Source organism: Ischnura elegans, chromosome X, assembly GCF_921293095.1.
Source record: "Ischnura elegans chromosome X, ioIscEleg1.1, whole genome shotgun sequence".
Lineage (NCBI taxonomy): Eukaryota > Metazoa > Arthropoda > Insecta > Odonata > Coenagrionidae > Ischnura > Ischnura elegans.
In genome coordinates this window covers 87179320-87205007 of record NC_060259.1, presented here as the reverse complement: position 1 = coordinate 87205007, position 25688 = coordinate 87179320, and the positions used below count along the sequence as shown (strand labels likewise).

Here is a 25688-nt window from a genome sequence, read left to right as displayed (position 1 = left end):
TTCGACTCTTAGGGATAATTCGGTGACCTCTGCCACAAGGTTTTTGCTCACTGTAGATTTTATGAAAAATATCACTATTACTATCCTCGATAGTTTATTAGGAAAAAAATAAACTTCGATTCCATTATTTAATCTTCATATTCGCTCTCATGACAACGGGAAAGTCCCGCACGTGATAAAAGGACGGAGCCATTCCGCCCCCGACGAATTCATGAGGTTTGCCGACCTTATTGAGGCCAAAAATGATGGAACTAATACCTCGAATTCCTTGAACGCCTTGGTTCCTGGAATTCCCTGGGTATAAAAGGAAATTTCCGGCGAATTCCGTCTTGCGCTCCGCCAATCTTACTGACCTACTTGAAGGAAATAGGGCTTTCATTTCTTCGCATAGGAGGAGAATTAAAGGTCATCCATTCAACTTGTATGTAAATAAGAAGGAATATAATAAACTGCTTTCAGTACGCTCCTGTTTCCACGCCTTAATTTGGGTAAGAAAATAAGGTAATAAGCACAACAATATTACTCGTGGTAGAACTGCTACTTGGAGAAAAAATCGGACGGCTAAACACTTCGGCATTGTACTCTCGTATTATTTCTGTAGCAGAGCATAATATCAGAGCTACTCAAAGAGCTTATGTTGCCTGTGCTGTTGGAGATATGCCAATTTCAATCAAATAGAATAGAATTGATGGCACACATGTAACAAAATATTTTAACTAAATGAAAGAGGTTTCTTATAAAGTCCACCCTGCTCACTTAATATGAGGATCAAGTTTGAACTATTATACCGTTACGATCATTACACTAAAAATAATTGAAATCGCGAGGAGAAGAATGTTGAAATACCGTGGACATAACATCTGTGGCTTGGTGGAGAAGTCTTAACCATCACAGGGATAGAAATGGGAAAGCATATATATTTGAACGGCTTCAATTGTTGCATTGTCACCTTTAAAAACGGACCACAGGCTGGATAGAGCCGAGTACAAAATTGATAAAGAGTAGTTTTTCTGTAACAAATGCATAAGTAAAACTTTGGAGATGTTTACCAAACAATCACGTACATTTGGATCCGATAACATGACTTTTCGTATCAGGAGTTACAATAGTTAGTAACCTACCCGACCACTCTTAATAATGGGAAATTGTTTCGTATGGTATGGTATTTGGAGGAGGCGACCGACAGCTGAGGTCATTTGCGCCATGAGGGAAGGGAATTGAAGGAAGGGTGGAGAGAAACCCGGCGTCGGCATTAGCCTGCTCTTAACGAAAGGCGCCAAGGGGACCACGGCTTAACGTCCCATCCGACGGACGAAGTGTTGCGCTTGAAATGTCCTCCACACAACACTCATGCAGGGATCGGGCAGTCTCTGTCCCCGTATTTGTTTTTCCCTTTGCGGCGACTGCCCGTGATACATCCCCTTGGGTGCCAACTAGCGCAGAGGCACTTACCCTCTTACTTTCTCTTTGTTGACTGATATCACGGTTTTTGATCCGAAATTTGCCCAAAATAGAATATTATTAAGCACTGCTGCTCGAGTCCTACAAAGAGTATGAGGGTTCAGGGCGAACCCTTCGAGGATACAACGCACCGGGGCCGGGAACCAAGCCAGTGGCTTATACGCCCGATCACCCGGGGAGGGGCTGGAGAGGAAGGGAAAAGGAAAGAGGCGCCGCCACGATAGGAGCCCGACGACGCCTCTGGGAAAGGATAGGAGCGGAAGGAACGGGACAGGGAAAAACACCTCAACGCTATAGAAGCGAAGAGGGCCCTACTAAAAAGCGAAACCAAGCAAAGCTATTAATGTTCTAACGACTTTGGAGAATCATTCTATGAGGAAGAATGATCCAACGATCAAATCGTTCTCGAGCCCTACCGTTATAAAATTTTCAATCGGAATTCAATGGAGTTTATTAAAAAAAACGCCTATGAAGACTAATCCTTAAAAACTACGGCCGTTTCGGCAAAAAAAAACAATGACGAATTTAAATGTCGGCATTATGATAACGAACTTTGCCGCTATATTTATGATTTTCGGGTGAAATTTTTCAAGAAAACAAATTCCGATCGCTTAACAATCCATCGGAATCAACCGTTCGAAAATTGTAGTAATTCCAATCAGTGTTAAGCACACACCAACAGATCTCTAATGACCTCACCTAATAATAATACGCACACAAAAGAGGGCAGTAACGCTCGGGAGAAGGCAGCAAGTTTTCTTGCTTTGATATTATGAAAGAATGGCTGTATGGGGGAGAATATTTTCCGTCGTAACTTCCAATGGTAATTAGCTAGAACCTTTGATAGAATATTACCTTGGAAAGAAGACATAAATCTACTCCTTTCCGAAGTAGGAATCCAATGACCAACAATTGCATACATGGCTGGCCACGTTAGCCCCTGAAAAATAAAATAAAATAGTTTAAAACAACGAAATTAAATCAACCCTGGAAAAAAAAATTTTATTTTTATTTTGATAACAGCATGCTTCAACATACACAAGAACATGTTTATAGTTCCAAGGTTAAAGTACCATGAGTAAATATATATTGAATAATATTCAATAAATAATAATTCTTGGGGACATGCACCATGATCATAAACGCCCTGAGAGAAGAGGAAAGGGAACCTGGTATTTGTCATCTTGAAGGCGCCGTGGGAGCAGCAGTACGTACATGACCTCCTAAAAGCTGCGAAGCAGACATCGGGCTTCTCATCAAGTATTAACAACGGCTGGGACCTGAACCCGGACCCTCGTAATGAGAAGTCAATACTCTAACTACAACATTAACTCGATCTTATAGGAATACCGTATATGATGGGGAAATATTTTAGAAAATTATAAGTATGCATTGAAGAATCCCTTCTGATGTTCATGAAGTACGGAATAAATAATCCTCCCGGGCCATCGGTGTGCTCAGGAAGGTTGGCAAGACGAATTCTCCAGCTAAGGCCGGTTTATAGAAAAAATAGCAATAAATTATCCAAAGGGAGCACTTAGCATGAGATTCCAGCAACCACACGTCAATGGCGGCGTTCATAGAAAAAATTAGCGCGGAAATTAGCGTGTAGCTTTGGAACCCGAAGTGTTGTAGTCATTTTTTCGTGCTCTTTGCATCCGTTTTATTATTCTAACCGTGAATCGTGGAAGAAGACACCGTGAATGAAAATTATTGCGGATAAAATATTGGGGTTGGGAAGTAAATTCGGGAAAAGACATCGATGCGGTTGAAGGGCAGTTTATAGCAAAAATTATATACAAAATATAATAGAATGAAAAAACTTTGTAAATTTCACATTAATTTTATTAACACGACCAGTTTCATCGCTGCGCGACCTCATCAGGTGCATATACAGGAAATGACAGTCTTAAATACCCTGGGATACATAGGGGCGGGTGCTGGACAAGAGGGGGTGGTTGAGTGAGAGCGAGGGAAGGTGGGGGGAAAAACCCAGGAAGAGGATGGCTAGGTGTGTCACACTAAGTCGTTAGGTGGGGGGGTGGGGTAAGGGTTAGGATTGTGGTCAGTAATGAAGGGTGTCATTTCCTGCATATGCACCTGATGATGTCGCGCAGCGATGAAACTGGTCGTGTTAATAAAATTAATGTGAAATTTACAAAGTTTTTTCATTCTAATATGAGACAATTTCACGAAGTTACGCCGCAAACCATTCAATTGATATAAATATAAATTAGGATTTAAAAAATTAGCTTCACAGCTACGGGTTATTCACAGAAAAAAATAGCGTGGTCTGGACGCCATCTATCATTCTTCTGCAGAACCAGAACACCAAACTGCCGCACGTAAGGTGTTGGGATGGAGTCACTGCTTCTTGAAAAACAAAAGAAAAAAGGCTTCAAATCCCGGTTTCCGGAGCGTGGGCTCGAAAGAGTTTGATTCCAAATGATCCATTCTCCATAAACCTTTCTCTCTCTTCTTCAGCAGACACCGCGGTGTATATAGATCGACTCGCCAAGTGCAAAACAAACAATTCCGACATGATGATCAAAAGAATACGCCCAACCCTATAATATATCACGAGTTATCAAGTACTTTATGAGTGTATCCAAGTAGAATTTGGTCAATAAAAAATATTCTTAGCTAGGAAATCAATGCTTTTTGACCGTGGTAATTACCACGGCCCAACTTCCAGCAATTCTACGGACTTTAAAAATTCAGATGGATAGTTAGTGACTTCGTCTTTCTTTGTAACTTAGTCAATAGATTGGAATTAATGCAGAGTAAAAGCTATTTGATCCTGATTTAACAAGTTCCATTCATCCACATCTTCGTTCGTAGCCACCAAAATTCCTCACTCGATCAACCATTTGTGATATTTTTTGTTATCAATCATGTTCGTGAGCACTTTGTTGATAAGCTCACATTTCGATGATACGAATTACAAAACTTCCGAGGAAATGAAATCAATCCGCTCGATTCGTCGACAGTTACACGGCCATTACTGTTACTCAACAATTGCTTGGAGATATGTATAAACACACGGTAGAGACTTGTTTGCTGACATCTCAATTTCAAGCTGCGCACAGCTTGAATTAAATGAATTTAATATTATTTTAATATTTAAAATACGTTTTAAATATCGTTAAGAAGCTCAGTCATTAAATTGGTTAACACAAAACAACCTATCTAGTTTTGACCAGCTTTATAGCTTTTGCAGTGTTACCAACTCCTACAAAAATAACCTTAACATCAAGATTTATTTTTTCGTAAACAGTTACAGTTTTTAAAATGTCGATTCCGTTATCCGGGGCTGAGACGAATCCAAAAAGCCAAATATCATTCAAATCAGTACAGCCGTTCTCGAGTAACAAATGGTGTAACTAACACTATTTTCGACTTTCCTTTATATATATGGATTGAAGCTTTCAAAAATATGATTATTTATCATCCCGATCCCGATAATCTGAGCTCGACACTAAATTTAGTGAGAGTTAGGCGAGACGAAGGGTCTCTCGTGGTTTATGCGAACGAAGCGCGCAGAGAATAAAGCGTAAATATGGATACGCGCGAAGGTAACGCAGAAGGGCCAATGTGACACTTTAGGGTAGAGGTTACGTAACCAGGAAATGAATACTTGGAGTTGGAATATTGGAGGCGAGCCATCAATATACAATAGCAAGAGGAAGGAAACGGTAAAAGAAAGCGCGCAGTTCAAGCAAAGCAAGCAGAGGCGTAACCACAAAAATACATGCACCTCTTATTTCGTGTGCGCATAACATTCCTTGTTTCTAAGAAGAAAGGGGCCGGATTCCTTTTGTAACTTCAAAAGGGTTAACTGTGCGCTTTTTTCGCTACATCATCCCGCTAGGTCCACTCAGGTAAAAAGTTCCGGCGGCCCCCATTTTGCGCCCAAGAGGCGATATAATTACGAAGTACACTTATTCCACCAGACCATAAACAAAAAAAAACAAAAAAACATTAACATTTCCAAGACAGGATACTACGCAGTGCTTCTACCAAAATTCCCCAGTGATCCATGTCCTTCGAGGAAATCATTAACCCATACCCGCACCATCTACAGCCGGACTCAATTACCTACCATAGACTATTGTGATTTGGATAACTCAGTGTACCCCGCTAATCCTCTCTTTCTTCCCCAACACCGCTACCTTCATTAGCTCTCGTCTCCTCACCCACTTTAACCCCGCCCTCCCCTCGCTGGTCAGATACCTATCCTCACAGGAAAAAAATCCTAGTCCCAAATCAAATCAAATGCTGCCCCTTCCCCCCATTCCATTCGGTGCTTAACCCCCGCCCTCTCAGCCAGTGCTTTCCCTTTCCGATAGATGTCCTCACTGTCATATGTGTGTATAAATATAGGATGCATGTAAGATCAGTCACCTGACGATGTAACCACGTTACAAAACCCGGGTCGTGCCCATATTAAAATAATGGCGAATAAAAAGTTTTATTTCTTTATTTCCAATATGGAGAGGTTTCAAAAAGTAAAGCCTGAAGTTATCAGTATAAAAAAAAGTTTTTACTTACGGAAGCAATTCCTTGAATAGATCGCAGAACAATTAGAACGGAAAAATGGATGCCAGCACCATAGGGGATGAGCAGAGAGCAGAGGGCGGTGATGAGTTGAGAGCCGCCAAACACAGCCTTGGTTCCGAAATGCTGAGTCAACACCCCTCCCACGACTTGCGACAGGATGTAGCACCAATAAAATGATCCCAAAATGGCAGACTGGGTGGGAGAATCCCAATCAAACTCCCCTTCCTGGAATGGAACAAAAGAGACGAAATTAACCACCTTTCCACAATACAAACCACGAATATTACATTAGAGGAATCTCAAGTCTGCCACTAGAATTGTTATCGCTACGCGCGCATTAAAATCGTATTACAAAATCGCCACTCGCGGCGCTACCAGTCATCTGTACCCACTTTTCACGAGGAAATACACGTCTGTAACTGAGCCAATAAATCATATAAACCACACATTTACCTCATCCGAGACGATTGTCAACTAAAAAAGATCACTTCCACCACGGTTAATGGCGAAAGTCACAATGAACGAGATGCAGTTGCCTAGTGGCGCCGACAAATAAAATGCGCGCGAAACGGCAACAGATTCCTTAACAACCATGTTCTAAGGCCTCCTTTAATGGAGTCCCTTAATAGAAACCTACAAGAAGAAATATAATGTAAAAGCACTCGATAGACATGGTATGAACTGAAACTTTCTTTCCAAATAGACAAAGAACTCTCAGGCATGAATGATAGTCAGTCTAGATCCGGTAGAAGCGGCTATAGATAGTCAACCCTGCAAATATGGTTGCATTAATACGTCACTTTCAGGGGAAAATATTTGCAGTGTTTGGTTTTTGATGAATATTAGCAGCAATTCACGGGACGAATTGTAATCACTCATAATTCCATCACATAAAAAATTATCAAATTTTCCATTTGATAGCATATACTATCAAAATATGTTTTAATGGATAATACATGCATAAGAAAGCTCCACTGGCTACGTCAAATGCTTTCCATGTTTCGTCGACGAAAAGAGAAGAAATAAACGCAGTTACGGCCGCTGAATGCATTAAGGCCTATAACTACCATATTTTTTTCTGATATAGGAGCATATTATATTCCATGCTTAGCTAAACGTCATAGACTTTTTTTCACAATCCAGTTTTTACCGGCAACTCTTCGAAGCCATAAATATTTATTTGAATTAGTCTTATTCGTATTATTACAGATGCGGCCATTGACTTAAATCTATGGATTACCCAGCCGTCAGCTTCTATACGGAGGAAAAAAATCAAGCTGTCAGAGAATATAGAGTTCAATGACGTGAGCGCAATTACTTCCTTCATTCGTGGAAACATTGAAATTATGGCTGCTTGTGACAGCACAATTTGCCGGTATTAAGTTCTCCTTTAGTGAGTTCCGCAGAAACCGGGTCAATTAAGAGATAACACCGAAAAACGTTTTACACTTCCAGTGTTGCAATCTCTTGGATTGGGTTGCTATATTAGGCTGTCTGCTAATCATTAAAGAAATTCAGTAAGGATAAGGAAATTAAAGCTCAGTTAAAAGCTCTTATAATACTTTAATTCATTTAGTAATTAATATTTCATATGCGTTGATGAAGGTGAAAACGCAGTGCCACTGGCGACTCGGCACATGACGTCAGTTGACATCCTCTTGTGTTTGTCTCTACTAAACTAAAATGAAAATACGATCAAAAATAAATAATCTATTTCTGACCTTTTTGGTCTTCTAAGAGTACACAAGGTGTAAATAATGGAAATAAGCAATGACAGTGTCTGTCATAATATTCGTCTGATAGGGAATGCTCCGATAAATCGGCATATTTAAGGCGAAGATAATTATGCTGAAATCGAGATCCCAATTGTGAATTTTTATAGATGAGCCACCACAGAATGTTAGCCACTGCACAGCGAAGAAAAAAATATTTGTATCACTTGGAAAACTACGATATAGAATTTACAAAGCTGTTTAAAAGTTATCCATTTAAAAATCAAATTCCTTCGACGAAAAATTATCCGTCGGAAGGGTCGGGGGTAGCGAATACCGCTGGTAACCTCAAAATTTAATACACTACCCAGACTTTCATCGCAAAGAAAACTTAAGCCTCAAGATTTCCTATCAAAGATCAATAACTCGACTCCGACACTTTCACGAATAGCTTTAGTGTTTCTTAGTTCATTATAAATCGAAGAACAGGATCAAAAAGAAAAACATCCAGACTTTGAAAATAAAACTAAAATGCGAGTCATATAAGCAATTAACACGCCTTTAAGTTCATATAACTGATTCATTACGCGTCAATGCTCTTCCACATAAATACCTCCCTCCAAATTGCAAATAAAACAGATAATTACTGTGTTTCGCATTGCCAACATTTTCAATACTGACATTTAAAATTTTGAGTCGATAATCACGCTGGTTGATACAAATAGCTAATTTCTATAATTTTCTCACAGCTTCATGCACTATTCATAACACAATTGGGTGACAAGGAAGATGAAAACGATATGCAAACAACCTATCAGAACATGAAAGACATGGAAATAAAATTGCCATTAACTAGGCGATTAAATTTTGTTTGCGGTGAAAGACAGCAGGTAATAGCAAGCTTTTCTACATTCATTTTCGAAGTCCACAACAAAAATAATTTTTGCTCAGCTTATGGAGATAACTTCATTTATATTCCTAATTAAGTGATCTATTTTATCAATAACTTTTCAATGCTATTCCTCGCAACTGCGAATACTATATCGCAGTATACAGGAAAAAAGTGGTTCGCTCAAAACCACTGAAAACCACTGGGGAAAAAAGTGGTTCGCTATGGTCATCATATTTTATATCATTGAAGGGTGATATAAAATTTAGTTATTTAAGGCATGCATAGGGGAACAATGGAAGGCTGCCGACACTTTAGAAAACCGATTAAAAAGCGACTGAAGTGGCAACAGAAATCAACCTCCTTTGAAATGGAATACTCTGTGTAGTCCCCTTGGCTAGCTCAGAGGCATCAAATATGTCCACTGGAATAACAGCGATCGTTGATCAACAAACATATTCAAGGCTTCAGAAATAGCGTCAAAGACTGATAAACACTCAAATGAGTTTCAGGCATAGAAGAAAATCGGATTTCCGTTGAAAGGAAGGTAATTTTCTTAAAAACGTGGATTGACAAGTGGGGTTCCATATGCTATGAACCAACTGGAGACGCGACCGCTGGGTTACGCAGAGAGCTTCTTATCATTTGCGGTGATATATAATTTAGTTATTTTAGGTATGTATAGGGAAATAAAGGAATATTACATAGTACCATGACTGGGTTCCATGCCATGACTTCGCCTTGCCCTAGACTCAAATCACGATTTCAGATTAGTATGGTATTTGGAGGAGGCGATCGACAGCTTAAGTCATTTGCTCTAAGAATTCTTCCGGGAAGGAAGGCCGGAGAGAAACCAGGCGTTGGCACTAGCGCGCGCTTAACGAAAGGCGCTGGTGGAACCATGGTTTAACGCCCCCCATCCGACAGACGGAGAGCTGTCCTTGAAATGCCCTCCCCAGTGAACTCGTGCAGTGATCAGGGAGTTTCTGAAAAATATCTCCCAATGCCGGGACTTGAACCTGGGCCCTCTGGGTGGGAAGCCAACACTCTAGCCACCACAATAATCCGATCCCCAATTTCACATTTTGTACTAAGTATTTGAACAAATGGATTCACCAAGAAGTTCGTCTCTCCAGTGGATTTTTTACAACAGACAAATTGACATCAAACTGCAATTCGATTGTACGCCAAACGCCATAGGCGAAAATACGAGATGATCAATTTATACGTGTTTGAGTAAAATTAGCGCCAATTTAGGAGGGAGGATAGAGGAGGATACTTCATATCAAGGGGTGGTTTGCTTGTTAGTGGAAAAGCAAATTACGTGCTATAGAGAGAGAGAGAGGTTTCACAACACATCCATTTCTTTGATCATGGCGAAACAGCTAAGCGTCCATCGAATTTGACAAGGGACAAAGGGTATCTCCCATGCAGCATCACAACCAGATACACTTTTATCCACGAATAAAATTTGATAAATAAAACGGCTTAAGTTATAAGAGAATTTAGTTTTTTTAACGCTGCAACAATAGCAAATAAATTGGTACGAAATTATGATACCAGCTATATTCTCCAGTCTATTGACGAGAAATAACGAGTCATAATAAATTTCAGCACGTACTAAGTAAATGTAAGTGTGATAGCAAAAATCAATAGCAATGACGGCTTCAAAAGAATATTTGAATGGAAGCCATTGCATTTCTATTCATTGTCTTGAATAAAAAGGGATAATTTTCATAAAACTTCCCTCATCTTCCATTAATATTTCACAACACAGAACCCACGTTAATCGGTTGTTGAAAATTTCTGCAGCGCAATGGGGGGGGGGGGGGGGGGGTAAGAAATATTCAGTCATTCTCAATTTATTAAATATTAAAGTAAAAATCGCTTATAACGATGAAGCATGTAACCAAATCCCGCCTACAACGAGGTGAGTTTCCGCTCCGTTGAACTTCGGACTACGGTCGCGAATGTTAATTTTCCCGCATGTAACGAGTTGGGATGATAAGATATCCCCGCTATTACTAACTATTCTTTAGTGCCTTGGGGAATTACTTCCTCTTTTATAAAGAAATGAAGGCCATCTTCGGTACTAAACCGTCCCTTAACTTATCATCCGTTGTTCTCACGTGTGCCCAACACGTAGTTCTACCGTTGATCTTAAAATCCTTCCCTTTACATCCGTTTGATGGAAAGGGTGGGACGATAGTCAATTGTTACGGATATGTTGCTTCAATACAGACGATTTACGGAATAATAGCCGGCAATCTTGCGATGCATAAGAAAAATCCTTTACTTAGAATGTAACGAAATCCCGTTTATAAAAAAAACTTGAACGATGGCCCCCTGAGATTCGTTATAAGCGAGTTTTACTGTATTTACAAACGTGAGAGATAGAATTAAAAGTTATCTATTTGATACCACAATCACGAATTTGCATTTCGATTAAAAGTCATAATTTTAGTTTCTTTCTCTTCAGATTCTAAATTCGGATCGCTCCGCCTGTCAGCTACGAAAGTGACAACTTCTGTTAACCCGTTCAATTGCGCAGTGGGTGACTACATGCCTAGGGGTCGACTGGAGATTTCTCCATCGTAATATTCGAGCTCAGATCCATCACGAGTAGTTCATGACCTCGACAGAGGCATTCTCTGCTACAAGTTGTGGGGTTAAGTCGGATATCACGATTTGTTCAAGGCAAGCATGGTGAGAGAAACGCTTTTCATCCCTTTGTCCACGAATATTACAAAAGAGGATTCTCTAATCGGCCCCTGGATGTGTTCGCACTCAACGCGGATTTAAATGGTTTACAGAAGTCGCCACTAGCGTCACTGACGAGCAGAATTTCACGGAGAAATAAACAATAATTAGGTCCGTTCGCTGAAATGTATATTCGTGATGATTTGATCTTCCAAATTCAGAACTTATCAATGCTATTCCTCGCGAGTAGAAATACTCGGTTGGAACTTTTGAGAATTTATGGATCGCTTTGCAATCATCGCCGTGCTGCGGACATTTTGAAAATAATTAAAACGCGCACTACGTGGCAACAAAAATCAAACTTCAACGGGACATACTGGAGCTTCCTCTATGCAATACCCTTTCCTTTGTCCTCCAATTACAAAGAGTGACGCATCGCTTCCAACATGAGAAGACAGAAATCAAATAGAAACAAATTCTTGAAATTTTCTTGAAAAGGAGAATTTTAGCACATACCTCGAAGGCAGGTCTGTATAAGTCATAGCTAAGAGTATCAGTAACCGCGTGAACGAGAATCCGATGATGCGAGTGAAGTGTTAGTGCATTCCAGGGGGCATTGCTCGGCAGGTGACGCAGCCGGTTCGCGGCCAGAATTCATTCGTCTGCAAAAAGGACCGACTTGCACGCGTCTGAGAACGAAAATCGGACTAGCAGTACGGCCATTATCGCAAGGTCGGGCCGCGCGTCATAATCGACAATTACTCCTACCTCGAGCCATGTGCTAGGTAAAAACGATTCCTCTTTGAACCAGAGGCTATAAAACGGGCGAGAGTAATGAACAAAAAACCATAGTGCTATACAAGAAAAGAAATATTTTTGGACATTCGTATAAATACTTATTCGATAGCTTCGTATTTCCTGTGAAGTCAGAGTAATCGTTAAGAATAACAATATAATTAATCGTAACCATCGTTTGTAACAGGGGCAAATGTTTTTATCGCTCTAGAATCTGATACCCCAGTACAAGCGTTTGTAAACTAAACTAATGTCTCGCTTCCAATACAATATAATTTTGCTAAAATCGTCAAGGGCGTCAATATGCCCACCTCTCCCGCAGAAGCGGAAATGCAGGTTTTTCCACATCTGCGAGAAATATTTTCATTTACGAGTGTATTTTTATGCGTAATTTTGTTTCCTATCAGCAATTAATGGCTACTAAGTCATCTGTTGGCAAGCCATGATCCCTTGCGCCTCACGTGATTACTGAATTTATAAGAAATCATCAGCAATAAGAAGTCTTCCTCCAGAAACTTAGGTTGCAAGTGTACGCATAGATAAACAACTCGAATCAGCAAAAATCATAAATGGCATATAAGGAAAGCACAAGGGAAACTTCGGGCTATTCAATTGCTTTCATGCATCGATTATCAATTTTGCAGTGTCTGCATCGTACTCATGCGGAGGAGAAGAATGGTTCGCAGGCTTAGGAAGATTCCGAAAGTTTTGTATGAAAGAACATTCATGTTCCCAAATTAATTTAATAATTTAGGCAATAATTCTATTGTATTCAATAAACACCGATCAACTATAGGTAAACCAGAATCACTTACGCTATACCTTTGTATAAAGGCTGATAACACAGCACTAATTAAGTATAAGGAAATTTTCCAGAAAAATAGCATTTAGGAAGCCATTGGAGCATGATTCAATGAATATAAAACGTGCATCCCCCCAGGAACCTCAATATCCACGGTGGAAAAACATACTAAAGAGAGCGATTAAAATCAGCTATTAAAGTCAAAGTGCGCCATACTAAATTGAACGGGAAGAAATTAGACGCCTCGGAACAATCACAGATCCTCAAAACATAAAAATATACAAATTTCCTGACTCATCGAGAGTCTACGTCCTTCATATTCACCCTTCAATCCATTAAGTTAATTAGTGTTTTTCCAATAAAAGTGTCAAACAACCCCCCACTCAAAGGCGGATAAAGGGAGAAAAGGGTGGAAGCAGCCACCCTCTACCCCCCTTAATTTCTGGAAAAATTGAAAAGATGCTAAATATTAAGGTGGTTCTCCAATGTAGATTTTTATTTCACTAGGGTAACAAACAATTTTGTTTTAATCCGTCCTCGAAGAGGTTAAGACAGGACACGCGACGATGGTTGCCTAGCCAACTGAAAAACCGATACCGGAAAATTTAATTCCTATTTAATTGGCTTTAGGACGTACGCTTTTAATTTTCATTCCAGTCAATTAGTTGATCCACCCACGTTTTGCTTAAAATATCCATAAATTAGTCTCAATTAGCACCATATGTACCCAGAATATGAAAAACTAACATTCAAGCCCGGGTCGCATTAAAAGTTATTTTTTCGTAAACATAGACCTACATCACGTTATTCCATGATGGATTAATTCTACTCCATATCGCTAGGATCGTCGGATTTTATACCAATTAATTAATATTTTGGGCCAAAATATGTGACTGTATTCATTAAAGAGCAATTAGAAACAAAGTTAGGAATAAATTTTCTATTTTCAATTCCCTCTAATATTTTTGAGTTTTTCAATCCGGCAAGCTATTCGCAACCACATTCTAACCACAAAAAGGTACTTATTTGCTTCGTTTTCGTAAAAATTCCTCTAAATGGAGGTGTATTAAGTAATCAAAAACTATATTTATCATTAGAGCAAGCATCTTTTCAACATTAACACCACAAATATGGAAAAACAAATCGAAACTATCACTTTCAGTTTATGTATTGAAATTGAAACGCTAACAGACGCTAACAAAATTTACAGTGGCACACAAAAACGAAGTGAGAGGTAATGTCATTATCATATAGAAAATGTAACAAATCATCACTGGCTTCTCCATACTATTAAAAATAACTCGATGAACTCACAATAATGGACTCGTTCCCTTCTTTTTATTATTGCCTATTATGACAGAGTTTATAACGAAGAGAGACATTTTTTACGTTTTTTGATCCGCCGCTGAATTTTGGAGGTATTCGCGGCGAAAATTCGAAGGCTATCTTCTTTTCACAGATAAGTTGATAACAGACTCATGACGAGTGTGTTGCTACTTCTCAGCCTAGTGCACATTGTGCATGCACCTTATGTGGTTCGTTCTTCATCAAACTCTTGTGGGCGACTCCTAACCTCAATAATGGGCCAGATATCCAATGACGCCATCAACTTATGAAAAATAGGCGGAGACTTTCGCGTTTCCTTATTTTTGAACATACGAGAGATTTGACTGAATGGGGAAGATTTTACTACGTAACTAACATTTGCCTTCTATCAAACGAATGCTTTCGATGAATTCCGATCGCGGGTCTGATTGAACGACCCTGTTGACAAGTGACGATAGTTGACACTTAAACTTCAAGCGGCGAAATTTGCGGAGAAGACAATGAAACTTTTCATTAATTAAATCGGTAATAAATATCACTGGGAAACTTCAAACAAAAAATACTTCTCCCATTTTTCATCTTTTTCATTCATTCCAACTATCAAAGATCAAAATTATGCTAAATTCACCATGTCCACGTTTGGTCGTATGAGATTTCCGGCCACGGTGTTTTTCAATCATATTTTATTTTCGAAGATATATTTTTTGGAATATACTGATATATTACAAGTAGCACACATAATAAATCTATAAAATACAAAAAATGCATTCTGAAGGGTTTTTCTGTAAAATTTCGCGCTGGGGACATTTCCACTAGCGTAAGAAACGTCGCGGTAAGGAACTTTCAATGCTTTTTTAAGCTAATTGGTAGTCTCTGCATTAAATCCGTGTTGTGAAAACCGGAGATTATCGTTTCGCGTCAAAACTGAATCAAAATACTTGAAAAAAGTTTTAATTGTAATTTCGAGCAAACAATTCAAGAGATAACTTGCAATGAAAGTGAATTTTTACCAAAGAGGACCCTGAAAAAAAACTAAATTAATACGAGATATACATAATATGTGATGCGTTATGGAAGCATTCGATATCAAAATTCATAATATAATTCCTAAATTTTACTCAGCATGAAAAAGTCTATTTTCGGCGCCTCAAACAGCGAGGCCCAAAATTTCGCAAGACTCCTGCGATATTTCATGGTGTTTGAACCTATAAGAAAGCACATTGAACTGCAACAAATAAATACTAGTAAATTGTGGTAAGTGTACGATACTAAGGTTGGGTACATTATTACTTATTCTACCTTTTTTTACATTTTCCGGACGAAAATGCGCAAATTAACAAATGATATGAGGCAGGCAGCATTATAAAATAAATGAGGCATTTTACCACCCTTAAAAATAGGATGTGATACATCTATGACCATCTACTTTGTCACAATTGTTACATATACCGAATTTTCCAGTAATTCTATTTCATATCCGAGCGTTTTGTAATATTAAGATTTGCTATGGCTGGAAAATAACCATTTCAAAGGATTAAAGTAACGATTTCTTTAATGAAAGATGAATGAAGTGAAAATTTTCCACTTCGTTACCGGTCTATTATACTACCCTTCTCAGGCATTGCCACCACCTCGAGAGGCTGAAATAGCTGCAGCACGTTAACTTTCAGCACGAGCCAGCCATTGAAGTACTGACCTCTGCAGAATAGAGGCCTGCTTCCGTACTCGCCCACAATCGGTCGCCGGATTGAGAGCCATTTCCGATCCCGTGATTTTGACGGAGAAATGGGCGAAGAGTCCGCAATTAGCGGAGTAATCTGAAATCTGCGCCCGAGTGCGAGGTGTGTTAAGAAAATAACGAGAAATTTACTATTTTGAAAATTAATTATTTATTCATTTAAACCTTCAAAATAGTTCCATTGGATAATTATGTACTTGTGCCAGCGCTTCCTCCAACGCTCGACTCACTTCTCAAACTCGATCTTTGGGATAGCCTTTAGCTCTGTCAACGATTTCTTTTAATGCCATCCATTCCTGTAAAACGACGGCCTTTTTAGGTTCCCTTTATTGCTATAAATAGGAAAAAGTCACACGGAGCTATGTATGACGAATATGGAGGCTGGGGCCGTTACAGTGATGTTTTTAGTCACAAATTCACGAACAGGCTATGAAGCGTGATCCGAAAATCGCCGCGCTCATAAAAACACGCCTAACCTTAGCGGCTGCCAATGACAAAGTAAACAATGGAAAGAGCTGACATTTTTATCATACGTCAAAGGCATGCATACCAAAATAATTTAAAAAATTGAAAATCGGGCTCTTTAAAATTATAACCCGTGAAATTTTTAAATTCCCGTTATATTCTGAACACACCTCGTACGGCTACGCCCGACGGCTAATTATCGAGTACAGTCATACTCGCCTGGCCGCCCGAGAAATCGTACCTCACATCTCGTAGCAGCTTCAAGCACTATATTTGAGTAGAGTGACTTTGTTAGGAAACGCCCAAGCAGCTGACGTGTCGCCGATAATTTGGCGAACATCATCTGAGGTTACCAATGCATGCATGAGGCACAGAGCTCGGGGAAACATGTCTTAATAATCAATTATTAAAACTGCCTATGGTCGGAAAGTTTCCTTCGCTTGATAAGGTATTAATAATCCTTATTTAAGCCAAGCGCTACCTGCTAGCAGAGTACTCTTCTATCTGCTAGCAGCCTGCATCGCAGCGTCGCACATACCCTCACCCCAAGGTCACCTCACACGGCGAGAGCGGGAACCAGAATGACGTCACACGGGCTTTTCCCAGCATTCATACTTAGCCGTCGCGTTTTCGCGCGCTTGAAATTTAGCACTTTTCATTTAATCGCGAAAAATAGATATCGTCATTTAAAAAGCTAAAAGCGTGAAATGCGTACTCCAGGAGTAATAATCTTTCGATATAGGCAATAAAAAATAAAAGGAAACCACCCTATTGTGGATTCGCTATGCCACGACCACCGAAAGTACAGGTTTCAATAGAAGAAGCTGCTGCAAACGGTTCCGGAATGTCTCCTCCTCCAACCAATACGCCTTCCTCTTGCCTCGCCCAAGTTCCCGAAAAGATTGTCCCACCGCTAGGTATTTGTCATGTAAATGAGCACTTACAAATGATACAACGATTATGGACAGGAAAGGGTGTGGAAGAAAAGTGGAGGGTGTTGAAGCAAGCGCAGACGACAGCTGCCACGGAGGTAGTTCATGCTCGGTGGTTTTCCGTGGACTAGAGGCAGGTGAGCAAAAGAAGAGGAATGGTACGATGGGAAATGCTGGCAATTCATAAGGTAAAAAAAACAAAAGGGTAGATTTTGCAGAATAATACATAGATAGCCCCGGAAGAACACCAGGACGAAAGAAGAGTGTAGGGTAGTGAGTGCAAGAAAAAAGAAAGGAAATTGCAAAGAAAAATGTTAGAAGAATTTGATGGCTGAGGTCCCGCGAAATATATGAAGCAAAGCTTCCAACCTTGAGTGGCATTTTACAAATACAAAGAATGAAATTTAATGGGAAAGAGGAGGAGTTTTGGAGGAGCTAGGAGCATTTTCAGGAATTTCTCTTCAGCAGGGGTGGAAGGTACTGATGATGAAAAAATAACCAGCAGGAATCAAGAAAAGGAAGAAATTATAAAAGGACCAAAGTTTTTTCAGGATGGAAATGCTATAGTGCAATTGCACAACAAAAAATCCCAAGGAAAATACGGAGTAATGACAAAATTGCTTAAAAATGGAGGGGAGTCACTTTCAAACCACACAAGCTAATAATGGAGGTACGGAAATGAGATTACATGCCGGAGGAATGAACACTAGAGGTCATGTGCCGCGCATCCATAACAAGAAAGATAAAGTCGTGAGTGGATGTTTAGAAGAATTGCACTCCAGAGTTTAAGGGTATAAAAGGACCTGGAAAAAAGACTGGGACATACAGTGGAAAATGAAGTAGTAGGATATTCGTCGGGTATTCTTGTCTGCGGTTGCGTTCCGAAATTTGAGCAGCCAATCCACCAAACCCCTTTTATGTTTTGATGAATTCATCTGGGTCTATTGATTGCAGTCTTGCACAACTAGCCTGCTATATTGTACCCTTAGATACCGTTTTATTTTACCCTTTGTCTTTTGAACAAGCTTAGCGCCCAAATTCGAACAGATCAACATTCACCAAATTTTAACTGATTATATAAACTGAAGTTAGTTTTGAATCACTTAATGTATATTTTTAACGAATAAAAGTAAAAATTTAACTTTGTAAAAAATAACGATTAAATAAATAGTTAACTAAATTTTAAACAATTTATGTTAATCGATGATTTTTTAGCCGTTAATCCCAACTATGTGGAGGATGTAGAAGATGATCTAAGGAAGCTGAGGTACGTATGAGATGAAAAGTATCAGAGAAATCAGGACAAAGAAAAATGGAAGGAAGTTGTGAATATGGCCAGGGTTGCAGTGGCGTAGCCATGGGAGGGGGGTTCAGAGTGTCAATCCCCCCTTGAACTTTTAAAAGAGGCGCCATAAACTTAATATTTTTTATTTTTATAAATACTCGTACAAAAAATACTGTTTTTGGATTCCTAAAAATCGCGTTTTAAACAGCAAAAATGCAAAATTTTCCCCGGACCCACTTTGTACTGGAGTGTTTACCATACCCCGGAAGGGCCCCAAAATCTCTGGTAAACCCCCCACCTCCATTTGGAAATCCTGCTCACGGTGGTAAAGGGTCCTATACGGGTTGTAAAAGATGACGAGATATTTTCGATCAAGCCCAATCATAACTGCACCCCCACTCTTCTTTATTGCATGCATGATGTAAAATTATCTCCAGCTAACAGCACAATACTTGGAGATAATGGTTTCAAATACATCATCGTTATTAGAGAAAAAAATGTTCACACGTTAATAATGACCATTAGGTTGGTTCATCGCACGTGATGCCCAAAGATAATCAAGCCCCAAGGAGCCATTTACAGCACCGTAATCAAATTAAAATAAATGTTGATGCAATAAATTCGTTAAGAAAGAAGACGCAGAATTTGTGTTTTCAATTTTTCACATGAAGGGAAACAGTTGAAATGGTTATCCCAAGATCCTTTTCCAATATTCTAAATTTATTCATTTAATATGCATATATTATATCCACAACAATAATCATGTAAAACAACGCATATTCGAAGTAGTGAAACCCATTTCCGGGCTTTAGAGCTATACCATGCAATGCCGACCTCGACGCGAGACTTTTTCCTTTCCCTTCTATCCCGCGCCCTTAGTTAGCAAGAAAATTAAAAAAGAAACTGCAATTAGACATTCAAAGCTAAATGAGAGAGCAACTAAAAGGTAAGAAGAATGGATGAGGTGATAGCGAACGCTGAGGGTACGAACAAATTGGCTCTTCAGGTGGCTAACCGTAATCGACAGAAGCTGGCGGAGTGCGGAGCCAAGAGAGGTATTCTTCCATGCATGTCCCCGTGGCCTATTGCTCAGAAAAAAATGTTTAATAGGCGGAGAGTAAGTAATTGAAGAGGAAGAAGGTTTCATTAGGCCACAGTAGTGTAGGTGCTATTAGCTACACGTGGCTATCATTTATGGTATTTTGCAATGAACCAAACTATGGGAAATAGGAAATCTTTATGAGCTTCCAAGATCTAAAATCCTTAGGCTCCCTCATCCCATCAATGCGTGACAAATACAAATACGCAATATTTTATCCCATTCCCTTGAGGTTACTCAGCATTTTATACACATCCCTGGATGAACAAATATTTAAATGAAGAGAGATTTCGCCAATTTCGTAAGATTGAAAGATTGAATGTTTGAACTAGCAACTGAAGTTGCTAGATTCATTTAGGCTTGTTCGTAACCAATAGGAGACGCTAATGATAAATGCGAGCCTATGTGATCATGAAATCTGAGGAAATGATATTGAAAATCTAGAATTTATCCGTTACTGACATCAAACTAGACAGATTTAGCTAGTCACCGGGAAAAATTTATCAGAGCAGAGAATCATAATTTTGATTTCAGATGAATTTCAGAAATTAAATGGGAGATAGTTGGAAGGCCCCTCAGACCAAGATGACTATCACCAGAAGCCATTCCAGGGTGAAAAAAATACGTTCCTTCAAATAATACCTTGTTCTTAAAGGATTATGTACGACTCAAATGAATTAGATGACTTGATGATGTGAAACTAACTATTTCTGGAGCAAACAAATCACTCTCATATTCAAGAATTGGTGCAAACGTAGGGAAATCATTAGTGTAAGTAATGAAAAAAGTGAAAGTAAAACTAAGATCTTGTGCAGCATTAAAAAAAAGAAAAAGCTGCACAAGATATTACCCAAAAATAATATAAAATAAATAAAATAAAATGGATGCATATGTGAATAAATAGATAATTCATGTTTATCAATACGATATTGAGTGTGTGCATAATCCGCTTCATCTTCCAGTAGCTCAAGTACAGACTTAACATGGTTCTGACGTCTCACAGCCGTGAGCGTATATTACTTCAAAAGCCAAAGTTCCTCTAATGCTCATTACTTTACCGTAATCGTAATCTTTGATGTAATCATAGTTTACTACTGTCAAAATAGTATCATTATAAAGATGTTTGTGTTATTCAGCTGTACTTAATTGGGAATCAAAAATGCTCAGACTTTATGGTTTTCACGGTGAAACCATGTTTATGCCAAATTTATACTTTCCTGATCATTATGAAAGTATTACCAGCTAATGAAAAATTAGTAGCAATTTAAAATTTGTCCATTTTGAGATAGAAGGAAAAATTTAACTTGGGAATAGCTACCTTTCATAATAAGTAGTACGGCATCCGTTATGGGTACCTTTACTCCGACCAGAAATCGTAAATTAATACTGTCATTCGGTAGAAGGATGGGGAAGTTAGTTATTATGAAAAATAAGTTTTCCTCATCCTGCCATTTCCACATAACCTTCACATGAAAAAATACAAAAGTTGCCTCCCATTTTTCATGAGTAGGTACGTCCTTGAAGTTCTATTCCATGGACCTAACGTTTCGTTACGTTCATAATTTAATTTTTCGCTATTTTTTTCTATAAATCATTCTATCCTCGATCGGCTTCAGCTGAAAATGGTATTATTTACTCGGCCACCACCAGGAGAGGCCCTCGCATTGCAATGGCAAATTTCTGCATCTCCGATGTCAACAACCGCTGTCATGAAATCGGCGATGGCTCGCGCCAGAAAATCAAGAATAGTGTCTGCTCCGTCTCTATCAAGAATCTACTCCTTTATTAACACTCCACCACTGAGGACGAATATTATATTCTTGCGGATTTCACTTGAAACTAGAAATAGGTATATGTAAATACAAGCTAATATGAACTTTTATTTTCAGGTTGTACAAGTACAAGCACTACACCATTCTGTCAACGGCCGAGCAAACACTTCCTCCGAATTCATCATCGATGCTTAAATGTAAGTGATTAACCCATATATCATTTAAATTAGTCTTTATGTATTAATGAGGGGACGAATGACTTACCTCTGTAGCTGCTTCGGTTACATTCGATGAGCTATCTGCATAATAGTTTTCGCAATAAGCTGTCGATGCGGCTGTTGTGGCAATGCTTGTATTCTCCACAAACGTCATATTGTCAGCAGCACTCAAAACATCATTGGCGCTTGAAGGAGACAGGCGTACCATGGCGACGATTGCAAGATTGATATCAGTCCTCATCATGAAGCTAACCAAAAATCCGGAGAATGAGAGAAAGTAAAGCACAACCCTAGCCGGGATGAATTCTGAAAGGAAGGAAAACAATGATTACATGACAATATCTCGGAAGTAAAAAACATATTAAACACAGTATTAAATTAAATCCAATAAAATAAAAAAAGGAAATGCCTCAGATACGGAAAAGCCTACAACTTATTACCATCTGAGTACATAGGGGCGGTAAATCTTCATATTTATCTAGAAATGTAAAAAAAAACTGGCTGTAAACTAATCCTTCAATTGAAGAAATACTCCGTTAATTCAAATTTGATAATTATAATAATATATTTATTAAAGATATTATTTTTGTTAATGATGGTACATGTTCTTTTTCCGCAATTGAAACCAATGCATGGAAGATAATTAAATAATGATGGTAACCTAAAAACAGATCCAGCCTTCCAGTTTAATTAAAGCTCCTCATCTTTTGCTCATGTATTTGTTTTTAAATAATATGGAGCAATAAACATTATAATTATTATTACATGATCAGTACAACTTCTGAAGGGCAAGATAGGCTTGAATAAATTGAAACGCGTAGAAATACACAAGGATTGGACTATCCAGTATGAGGTTTTCCGGATGCGATGTATTGTTCTAAATATGTTCGTGATAAGGAATAAGCTATTGCTTAACTGCGATGCAAAACTAAACGCAACTTAAGGCACATTAACATTCTAGCAATACTTAAAACCACGGGAGGGTTTACAGTTCACTTAAAAAAGTTTTCTTATCACGATAAAGGCAATTGATGTGCAGTTCATTTTCAAAACCTTATTATACTACGCAATGTAAGGCCAAAAAACATTAATAAATTTGTCACGAAAAGAGTTGTGAGCAAGTTTTTGAAATAAGTTTCTAAAGATCATTTGGAAAATGGTGGGAGGGTAGGAGTATCACCCTGACCTCGACTGATTGGATAAGAGACAAAACCAGTCCCAACCTACTTGAGGCACTCTTTATTAGGCGAAATAAGGCCATTCCACAGTAGTGCAAAAAGTCGTCTTTTCGGAATGTCGCTATTCGATAATTTCTCGCTCCGTCAAGAAAGGTTATCCACAATTAGCACAACTCGAGAGCCTTGAAGTAAGCATTGTTTTAACAACGAATATTACAATAGAGGATTCATCAGCCGGCCTCCAGATAAGTAGCCACTCGCCGCATATTTAAGTGGGTCCTCAAAATCTTCCTTGTATCGCTGACTGGCATAGCGAATCTAAATTCACGTAGAAATAAGTGCCCAAGGTTGTTTACCGAAACTTACATTCGTGATGTTGTGATCTATTATGAACATAACTTTTCGATGCTATTTCTCACGGCTCCAAACAAATGCCTCCTTAACTTCAAGTTGAATTCCTCTTGTTTGTATTCATGTTTAGCCTAATTATTATTATTGTTGTTACATGGATTGATACACATGTAAATAAATGGTTAACTAAGTTTAGAATTGTGCTAAATCACAGTATTATCCTAATGTTTCGGTTTCTTTTTGACAAAAAATTACTTGTTTGATACTACTGTCATAACGAATCATCAACTGAGTTTCTTGTAATTGGTCTGTATTATCTAAGTGGGATTTTTTTCTTTTGTTGAAAATATTGTTTTTCTGAATTGTTTTCATGCTCTTGGCGATCTGCACTGGTTTCATTTGTCTGTAATTCTATTTATTTACTTCCTTTCTTCGATTGATCTACCAATGCTGAAAACGTAAAAAGCTGTACATTTATTTTCTCATGGGCCCAGTGCCCACGAAAATAATCGAAATTATTACTATTATTATTATTATTATTACATAGAAATTTTTTAGAATAAATGGATCGCCCAGCAATCATCGCCGCGCTGCTGACATTTTTCAAAATTAGTTAAAATGCGCCCACGTTGACGACCGATATCATGCACTAAAGGTACTTAATTAAGTATACCGGGACTAGCCACGGTGATAACTTTTACGGAGTCACCCGCAATGCACAAATAGTGCAAAAAATCCACAGAGGAAAAATCATTCGCCTTGACCGGGATTCGAACCCGGATCCCTACATTTCCAGCCGAGTGCTTTAGCCAATTAAGCTACCGAGGATAGTAGAAATTAGTGGACTATACCGAACAAGGTGGCTTAAATGGCTAAAGCACTCGGACGGTAATCGAGGGATCCGGGTTCGAATCCCGGTCAAGGCGAATGATTTTTTCCTCTGTGGATTTTTTGCACTAAAGGTTCGTTTTCATGGACGCGTTTCTGGCGAAGAGACGCGACAACAGGATCTTCAGCCAATCAGAAGCCTGGAATCCTTTGCGTGAGTTCGCGCGAGACGCTTCGCCGGAAGCTGAAATCTTCTCAACTTTCAACGTGCGAAACGCGTGAAATTAGCAGACATGACTGCTTGCGTGAGTCTTGTCTCTGTTGATAAATTTATTTTATCCGAAATTAGGGAGAAGTGTACTTGCATATACCATTTTAGAGTCTACAGATACCAAAATAGATATCTCAAATATAAAGCCTGGAGGGAGATATGAATATCCGTTGGAATGGAAAGCAAGGAGAGCTTTAATTCCTGATGATTCTCAAAGGTTACGAATGCTGAAGCTCGAGTAGTAGCATCATTGTGTTTCGCAGCGAAAGACGTATCGGCCAGAAGCAAATCTCTACGTAACAAATATCATACCCTGTAACTACTGCATTTTGACGTGTGGATGAGAGTAATGGACAACCAGAAAAAATGGAAGAATTATACTTATTTCGGTTAGATGATCCACAAAAGATAATTAGAACACTGCTACCATGGAAATATTCACGGTCATCACGTTTCATTTGTTTTATTGTCGTTTTCCTGCTGCAGATAGCGGGCGGGAGCCTCCTACGCGTAGGTTCGTCTGCACCTAGGTTCGCTTAAGGCCGCTATACACGGTGAATGATCATACGGATGATCATGCTGAATGATCTTGTGATCATTCACAGGATCATGCGAGCAAAATAGAACATGTTCTTATTTTCACTGAATGATCATGCGCATGAAGGTTCATTCACGAATTGTTCCGTTATACACGGTGAATGATCATGCGCATGATCATGCTGAATGATCATACGAATGAAATCATTCGCTGTGTATAGCGGCCTTTACATGAGAACAGTTCTCGCGGAGAATGACGCGTCTCGTCGCCCGCGAGCGCGCCAGACGCGTTCATGAAAACGTACTATTAGGGATAGGCTGGGACATCCACTATGTAGTGCCCTTGATTTTACCAATGTGCTACCCAAACAGGCAGTCTACTAAGCAGAGGACATTCCTCTTTGAAAACCGTAGAAGAACTCATTATCAATGAAGTGCTCCAAGGTCGGGGGCGGCGAGACTGCGGCACGCGCGCGCGAAAAATGATAGGCGAAGCTGGAAGGGCATCTCCATATCACTCGATAATTTGGCACACGAGTTTACTCTTGGTATAGTATATGGAGGAGGCGACAGCTATGGTCTAGGGGTCTACCAAGGGACTGCATAGAGGAAGTCATATTCCATCCCATACAAGACCGATTTCTGTTGCCACTTTGGTCGCATTTTTATCGGTTTTCAAAAATATCCGCGGGGCGGAGAAGAGCGCAATACGATCCGATTTTTTCAAATATTTTGCAGTACAATGTTTGTTATTGCGAGTAATAGCATT

General features: G+C 39.1%; 1 protein-coding gene across 4 annotated transcripts in view; it reads right to left on the bottom strand.

Annotated features, from left to right (window-relative positions):
* LOC124171890 (sialin-like) overlaps positions 1–25688 on the bottom strand; it is a 166497-nt gene that overhangs the window by 25750 nt on the left and 115059 nt on the right. For all 4 annotated transcript variants that reach the window (XM_046551279.1, XM_046551280.1, XM_046551278.1 and 1 more), the window contains 3 exons: positions 21801–22060; positions 6013–6246; positions 2317–2401 (listed from right to left, as the gene is read on the bottom strand). In XM_046551279.1, coding sequence (XP_046407235.1) covers positions 2317–2401; positions 6013–6246; positions 21801–22060 — 579 coding nt within the window. The remainder of the gene's footprint in view (positions 1–2316; positions 2402–6012; positions 6247–21800; positions 22061–25688) is intronic.